This window comes from Myotis davidii, unplaced genomic scaffold, assembly GCF_000327345.1.
Source record: "Myotis davidii unplaced genomic scaffold, ASM32734v1 scaffold1983, whole genome shotgun sequence".
NCBI classification, from domain to species: Eukaryota; Metazoa; Chordata; class Mammalia; order Chiroptera; family Vespertilionidae; genus Myotis; species Myotis davidii.
In genome coordinates, this window is record NW_006293962.1 from 199,049 (window position 1) to 207,271 (window position 8,223).

An 8,223-nucleotide genomic window follows, 5' to 3' on the forward strand; every position below is an offset into this window, starting at 1 on the left:
TGGGCACAGGAGAGAAGGCAGCTGAATTCTTCCCTTGGCCAAATCTAGGAACAAGGGGCTTTACCTACGTGGGATGGGTCAGGAAACCCAAAGCCAACAGGATCACCAGAGCTATTAACACTCCATCCAGAGTCTGGCCCCAGCAGAAGGGGTTTACTCTGAAGCACAGAGAAAATGGCCTAGCTGGTTTTTGCCTATCACTAGTTAATCAGCCCTCAAGTAGAGAGGACTGGGGACCCGTGGTTGTCAAATAGTTTGGAAGAAGGTAAAAGCCAGGGGTTCCTAGGGAAGGCAGGGAATGGATGAGTAGAAAAGGGCAGTCACGGCCCTTCAGAATGAGTAGCATTGGTTTCCTGGGCCAGTCGCCCTGTGGGACATGGTGACAAGCCAGACACTGGTGTGAAAGATGGATACAGATGGGTTCAGTCCAGGTCTTCATCCCCAGTACGACCCAGCTCCTCATAAATCTCACGCACAGCTAGAATGCGATTGAGCATACTCTCCAACATGCTTCGGTCCATGGGGATCACAGAGTACCAGAGAGGTGACTCGGCAATGCAGGACCGCTCAGGTTGCAGGTAGAACACATCGTTGCGAGTCCGGAGGCTTTCAGGACTGCAATGATGGGGTGGGACAGATCAGTACTGAGGCAAAGTGGATCCCATGAGTCCCCATGCTAATGCCATTCCTGCAAACCTGCCAACTCACCATTTTGAGAGATAGAATTCATAGAACTTGACAGGGCAGCGGAGGGGATTCATGCGGTTCTCACGCTGCTCTAAGATTGGGGCTTCATCTTCTCTCTTCCGCTTCCCAGAACCCATGTCTGTAGAGGAGGCAAATGACTCAGACTTGTTAAAAGCAGTCTCAACAAGCCACTCTAAGTGCACTCAGGAAGGCCTCAGGACACATATTACAGGCTCATCATATATAATAAAGTGGTAATATGCAAATTAACCCTCACACCCTCATGCCATCACAAGATGGCTACCTAGGAGGTGGAGCTTTTGATGCTGCGTGGCATAGAAACCGACTGATCAGAACCAAATCTGGGTGAACTGTGAGGAGCCAATGGCTGCCTAGAAGATGGAGCTTTTGACACTGACTGGAATAGAAACTGACCAATCAGAACCAAATCTGGGTGAACTGCGAGGAGCCAATTGCTGCCTAGGAGGCTGAGCTTTTGACACTGACTGGCATAAAAACCAAGCAATCAGAACCTAATCTGAGTGAACTGTGAAGTCAGAACCTAAGGTGGGGGCTGAGGAGGAGTTTTAAGGGCAATAGCTGTTTGGTGTAAGGTATAAGAAAGCGGTTCAATTTTTTAATTGGAGAGGGTACAGGCTGGGCTGAGGGAACTACCCCCCTCCCCCATCGCTCCCCCCCCCCCGCACGAATTTCGTGCACTGGGCCACTAGTAAAGAAAAAAGCAGAAGAGTCTGTAAGTCTCCCCACACCAGCCAAACTTCAGGGTGATGCTCTGTAACCCACTCCCCCTACCCCATTCACATTGTTCAAGTCTTTACAATCTTGCCCTGTTGCAAGGTTGGACTTACCTTCTGGGATTAAAAAAAAAAAAAGCATGATGGCCCTAGACCCCATTAAACTAGTCTAGGTAGAGGCTCAGATTCCAAGAAGGAACCATAGGAACTGCACTCAGATGGGTTAGGATTTCAGGGCCAGAACAGAAATCAAGGTGCAGTTCTTGTTATACCCAACAGCAAAAAACCACGGAATGACGGTCTTATTGTCAACTTCTCCCACAGACCACACACCCAACAGCTTCCCACCTGTCCACTACCCTGCCAAAAGTAGACAAGAAAGTCAACTTCCTTGAAATGAGGAAAGGTGGAAACAGGCAGCTGGGTAACCTCCTATTTATGCAACAACCACTAATCATCAGGTTAAAGGACTGGCTGTTTTTACTTGTTCTGCAAACGTACGAATGGAAGCATAGGGAGGACAGTGATAAAGGAAAGGGCCCACCTAGTAATTAAGGTGGAGCATGGAAGATGAGAACAGAGAGGGAGGAAAGCAAACGAGGGGCAGCCTCATACCTCGCCCTTTCCGTTGGCGAACAGGAGCGTAGTAGCGGATGCTCACCACCTTGGTGGTGCCCCGGGGGGTGGTGCACTTGCGGGACTGCCGCACTACATTGGTGAAGGAGAGCTGCATGTGTTCCTCAGCCGTCTGCAGCCCAAAAAACTTCGTGTTGAAGAACATGAGGGTGTTGAGAAGGACAAAGGGTGAGTAGACCCCCAGCTGCTTACACTCCCAGAGGTGTTCTTCCTCCACTCGGGAAAACACTGTATCTGCAAATGGTCAAGGAGAGGCTAGTCAGGAGCAAACAACTACCCAAGCCCTGATCCCAGACATTCTGCTCATAAGCATTTCTGTTTAGTAAGTTGCCACTGTGCATAAAACCCTGACACCCTGCTGTATTACACAATAGGACTAGATGGATTTTTATATAGTTTCCACCTGCATTTGGAGCTTCTCTCACCACCCACACGTTATAGGCAGGTAGATGTAAACTTTGAGGAGTCCCACAACTTCTCTTTTTTTTCAATTACCACCCAAACTCAGGCCACCTTTTGTGGTTCCAGAAATAGTTGTTCAGACTTAAGTCTTGATCCCCTTCTCATGTTCAAGGACAGGGGCTCTGTGTCCTCAAGCTCTCAACTCCAAGGCACCCAGCTACATGCTCCTGCCCTCAAACTCTCTGTGAAGAGTAACAGATCAAATAGCCTGGGACTTTTGGAATGGTGTCTCTGAAGAATGGAGTGAAGGGTATAGGGGTTGCTAAGTCCTTGTCCCTTACTGTTGGGAAGGAGTGTGGGCTGCCAGGTACTCAGAGATTTGTTGAGTTCTTGAACGAAAGTCAGGTAGTAAAGGTCCGTGAAAATGTTCACCATTCGGTTATTTTCCAGCAAGTACTGGAGAAGGAAAAAGAGACACACATAAAGCTAGACTCTAGGTCCTAGAGAAAAGACAGTGATACCAAAGGCCCCAGGCACAGCAACCTTGACAATTAGGAGATGGTGGTAAATAGCTGCTTGATTTCATGACCCAGAGTGCTTTTCGCCAGGTATACCTACAACTCTGAGGCACCAAGGCCTGGCTGGAAGAGGAGGAGGCATGGAGGAGATGGGTCACAGCAGCTTTTTCACAAGCACAGACCCCTTGTCAGGTAATGATGCCTGGCTGACCTCTCCCAGTGGGTCCTAAACATTACTCCACCACCCGAGGAGCCCAGCTCTACCCATCCCTCCCCTCCTGGAATGGGTTTGAGGATTACAAAGGGGACCCAGAGAGCAATGAAGATGGCTCCTTGGCCAACAGTCCTGGGACACAGCTTTTATTTTAGAGGAGTATTGACATGTGTTGTCCTGCTTGGAGTAGGAGACAAAAGACTGCCTGCTCAGGATAGCAGACAAAGTGAGGACCAGGGAGTGGACAGAATCATTTCTGCTGGGACATTGCCTGCTGTGTTGCTGGGTTGAGAGTGACTACAACTGAGGTGGTGTGCAAGGGGTACCTGTTGGATGCCAAGACACAAGTAGTAAATGCTGTCAGGTTCATATCGTTCACCATTGGGTCGAGTGATTTCTCTCACAAACTGGGCCAGACCGTAGTTGAGCTCAGCAGCTGAGCAGGCCAGAATATCTTCTTTGATACGCATAGGTTTCGCTGCAGTGATATGTAGTGAAGGTAGATAGGATTAAGAAAACTTCACATTGAGAATTTCATTTAGCTCCACCATTAATTCCTTTATCACTTAGTCATGTCCAGCTCCAGAACAAACCACCAATTACCAAAAGAGCCCTAAGCCTTGAAATCTAGACAGCATCTCCCCTTATTTTGCAACTCCTCCCAATGTTCACAGGACACCCTTGCATAATGACAGCCTTATCATTCATAGACATCTTCAGCTGAATCACAGCCCTGCTCCTTTCCCCTTCCCCTCCTCCTCTCATCCTGCCTCCCTCCCCTGGGTACTTACGGCCAAAGCGCAACTCATCACCTTTGCTGGTTTCTCCATTGGCATATTTTGATTGCACCCAGCACTTCCAAGCATTGACACCATATGAATAGTTAAGTCCAGTACAGCTTGGCTGGCTGCTCATGGAGTCCCGGGAACAGCTCTCTGAAAGCACCAGCCGCTTTTGACCCTGGAGGGAAAAGAAAGGAGGTGGGTTGAAGGAGATAAGGTCAGGAACACCATGGAAACTAGTCAGGACAGTGTTTATCAGCAGGGGAGTGGGGGACTGATGTAAGAACACTGCTATGGAAGCACAGAGCCCCAGGGGTAGCTCTGATGACTTTGGGAACTGGGGAGAGAGCAAAGTTTGTGCTCTGAATGATGGAGAAAGGCGGTCAGCCAGGGAAGGTTAAACTAAAGCTGCTGACTTGGCTATGAAAGCACCCCATCCCTAGCCCTTTGAGCCTCCATCACTCTTCTGTGGATACGGCAGTCCCAGCCCTCACCTTCCTCATGGTTCGGGGAAGGTCTTGTTCAGTAGACACGTCTTCAGGCCCTACCAGGCCACAATCAAAGAGGAAGTCTACACTGGGGTTAATGTCCAAAGGATCTGTTAGAGGTTAAAGGAAGCAAACCGATTTTTAAGATCTCAATACTGTAGCCCTCCCACCCCACCCCTGCTACTTGCACACCTGACTTGAAACAAGCTTCTCAGACAGCTCCAATTGCACTCAGTAGGAACCAGAAAAGCCAGATGAAGAACATGCTCAGAGGCACAGAGATGCAAAAACTCACAACAGTGGGAAAGCTCTTAACACTACTGAACTGCACACTCAAATGTGGTAAATTTCATATTATGTGTTTTACCACAATTAAAACAAAACAAGCCCGATCAGTGTGGCTCAGTTCGATTCCCAGTCAGGGTACATGCCCAGGTTGCGGGCTTGATCCCCAGTGTGGGGCGTTCAGGAGGCACCCGATCGGTAATTCTCTCTCATCATTGATGTTTCTGTCTCTCTCCCTCTCTTTTCCTTCCTGAAACTAATAAAAATATATTTAAAATAAATAAATAAAACAAAACAAGACTCAAGTGTAAGATCGTGCATCTATTCCAGTATCTCTGCCTCTACTCCCTTGACAGCTTTTTGTCACTGGTCACAAGGAGCACTGTTAGGGTCATGCTCCAGGTCACAAAAAAAAAACCACACTCTTTTCCTTATGGCACAAATGCTACCGTACCCAGTGGGCATGCCTTGAATTCCACTCACTCTTGGGGAAGTCTGCCTCCAAGTCTTGCCCAGGTTCATCCAAGACATTGGCCATCTTGACAGCCATGGCCAGAACGTCATCTCGAGCTGGCCCAAACAGGTCACAGTCTTCAAGAAGTCCCTCTGCACTCTGGTTGCTCACAAGATCTGGGAGGAAGAGAAGTTGGCTTACTCACTGCAGCTCTTACCTAGCTCCCTCACAGGCTTTCAGGGGCTGATTGCAACCACGCTCCCATCCCACTAGGTACCAAGGTTACCACTCCCACCCACTTAGGCAGAGACAGACTAGTAAAACCCTGGCCCCCTCATTGCTGCTGTCCATGGCATACCACAAAGGTCAGATGAGGCCTTGTCTAACTCTTCAGCCTCTGCAATCATTTCTGCCATAGCCAGGATGTCGGCCTCCAAGGGGTTGGAAGGGATCTTCACCTTCAGCTCCTCAATGGTCTCCACAATCTTGTCTGTGCTCTCCAAGGTAGTGGGCAGGAACATGGGCACAGGCACCTAGAGACATAAATCCCAACTAAATGCCAAGAACCAACCCAGTGGGTGAGAGGGACAGGTGGTGAGAGTAAGGGGCAGTGGTGGGTCAACTCTGGACGGGAAACTTACCGGGATGGGCATTGAGAAAGGCACTGGGACTTTCTGGCAGTACAGATGCATAGGCACTGGCACAAAGATGGGCACTGGGATGGGCAGCACAATCACCTGTGGCTTCCACTCTTCTGCTGACAAGAAAGGGGTCTTCTCAGAGCCCACGTTAGGTAGGTCACATCTGCCCACTACCTGATACTTGCCTGTCATCGCCAAAGCTCATTGTCACAAAACTGCCCTTGCATCAAAGGTGGAGAGTCAACTCTGTGATTCTGGGACAACCATATCCATGATACTTCATCCACCTAAGAAACCCCCTTGTCTAGCTCCTAGGCACAGGGCTGCAGGCCTCGGACTATAAAATAAAGCCTGTGGTATCCAGGTACCCTGGCTCACTCACCTGTCTGAATCCCTTTGGACTTCATCTCCACTTTGCAGGAGACCCCCCGATTCTGCATCAGAGGCTTACACATGGCAGCTTTGTTTTTGCGGGGCGTGGCTGGGGGTGGTGCAGAGGGAGGAGGAGTAGAAGCAGTGGGAGCCAACCGGATCTTCACAGGGATCTGCAGACAAAGGAATGTTAGTGCCACCAACTGCTAGACCCTCCTCTGAGACCATCCTCCCCCTTGGCTTTTGCCCTGACCTTGCCCAGATTCCCAGTTTCCTCTGGGGTCTTCACTGTATTGCTGTTCTCCACTTTGGTTTGAGAGGGTGTCTGGGGCTTTGCCTCAGAAGACTGACCTGTAGATCAAAACAAATGAATGTTTTCTGCTGTGGGACCAACTCTCCATTTTCATCATCCTGTTCCAGAAGAGCTTCATTAAGAGATACATCAAATGTGAACAGGAAGTCTAGAATTTCTCTTCCTCACCACCCCAGGCCTAGTCTTCTCTAGGCCATAGACACAGTGGCCAGGAAGGTTCTTTTGCCCTGGCTGCCACAGAGAATGAAAAAGATTAAGCTTCCCCAATGACCCATAATTTGAGCTCTTCCATTTCATGGCCCTCAGGAGTTTGGTACCGCTGGAGTACCCCAGAGGGGCCAGGATAATAGTCCTGAAACAGTAATGGCCTTCAGTTTCACTAAAGGCAGAGCTTATGCTGATGCTTCCTTCTCTCTGAAAATTAACCACAGTCCCAACATGCCCCATCCTACCTGGTATCCATTCCCTAAAAATACATCCGTTATAGAAAATCAGTGGAAGGTAGCTCTGGAAACCTTTAAACAAGACTACCCCTAGTATCTGCAGTCCAGAAGCTAAAAGAAAGCACAGTACTATGAGCTCTGGTCAGGGATGAGATGAAAGAAGAAGAGAGGGGCTGGGCCCAGGATTAGAGTCCAGACTAGTTCTAACAAAGTGCCTCCTGCCCAGGACTCACTGTTCAGGAGGCTCTCGGGCCCACTCTGGGTGTCCAAGTTGGGTTGGTTCTGCTGGCTGTAGAAGCGCAGCAGACACTGTTGGTTGCAGAAATGACGGATCTGCCCGCGCCAGTGGATGGTCTCTAGTAGCTTCCCCTGTCGCTTACAGGCATGGCACCGGGCAGCCTGCGGGTATTGACAGGATGATCAGACCTGCATCCCTAAAACATGCTGAGCCCTTTGCCTTGGGATAAGCTCTTCCTTTGGAAGCTGGTCAGCTGGAGCCCCCTCCCTGGAGATTGGCTCACACCTGATCACAGCACAACAGCCTGTTGCCATCTCTACCCTTTCTGCTCCCCCTTACCTTGCAGTACCACAGCAGGTACTTGCTCTTACAGTCCTCACTGCAGAAGTCCCAGGTGCTGCCATCCAGCTGCTCGGTGACTCCACGCTGGCAGGTCTGGGAGCAGTAAGTACAAGTGATACAGCACAGTCCCAGCTTCTTAGTGAAGTCCTGTTTGTACAGCAGCACACAGCCTGGAAAGAGTCCAGAGACACAGATCTTCATGACCGTGAGACCTACCTTTTCAAGGTGGTACAACTGAAAGCTCTCCCCAACAGTCTCTTGGGCCCAAAGCCTTAGGATGGACAGGGGCCCGAGCATCCTGAATAGAAGGCCCTTGCCCCAAGATCGCATCCCAAGCCCTCATCCTTTCTCTGCCAGTCTCCCTGCTGTGTGGCACAAGGCCTCTGACCCCTTCTCCATTTCCTTACCTTCGCTGCAGAAACTCTTTTCCACGCCGCTGAAACGGAGTTTCTCATGCAGGAGTTTCTCCTGCCGGCAATGCTCACATTGGGACACCACACCCCGAAGCCGCTTGAAGTCCTCACAGCAATCACGACAGCAGAACTGGAACACCTGGTCCTAAGATGGGGTCACAGGGCAGGGAGGAGAGTGCTGTGACATCGGGACCTGGCAAGAGCCAAGTGGAAGGACCCCTTAAGACAGATGTCTAGTCA

The 8,223-nt window shown here is 49.9% G+C and overlaps 1 protein-coding gene across 1 annotated transcript in view; it reads right to left on the bottom strand.

The window, feature by feature from the left end:
- Positions 1-6: 6 nt before the first annotated feature.
- Positions 7-8,223, bottom strand: part of ZMYM3 (zinc finger, MYM-type 3) — a 14,094-nt gene continuing 5,877 nt past the window's right edge. Inside the window, 15 exon segments of the mRNA XM_006767941.1 lie at positions 7-615; positions 709-826; positions 2,058-2,312; positions 2,822-2,936; positions 3,539-3,690; positions 4,004-4,172; positions 4,489-4,592; positions 5,251-5,397; positions 5,580-5,754; positions 5,863-5,975; positions 6,245-6,407; positions 6,488-6,585; positions 7,224-7,389; positions 7,568-7,740; positions 7,978-8,160. Of these exon segments, the coding sequence (XP_006768004.1) occupies positions 423-615; positions 709-826; positions 2,058-2,312; positions 2,822-2,936; positions 3,539-3,690; positions 4,004-4,172; positions 4,489-4,592; positions 5,251-5,397; positions 5,580-5,754; positions 5,863-5,975; positions 6,245-6,407; positions 6,488-6,585; positions 7,224-7,389; positions 7,568-7,740; positions 7,978-8,160 (2,324 nt within the window). The 3' untranslated portion in view covers positions 7-422.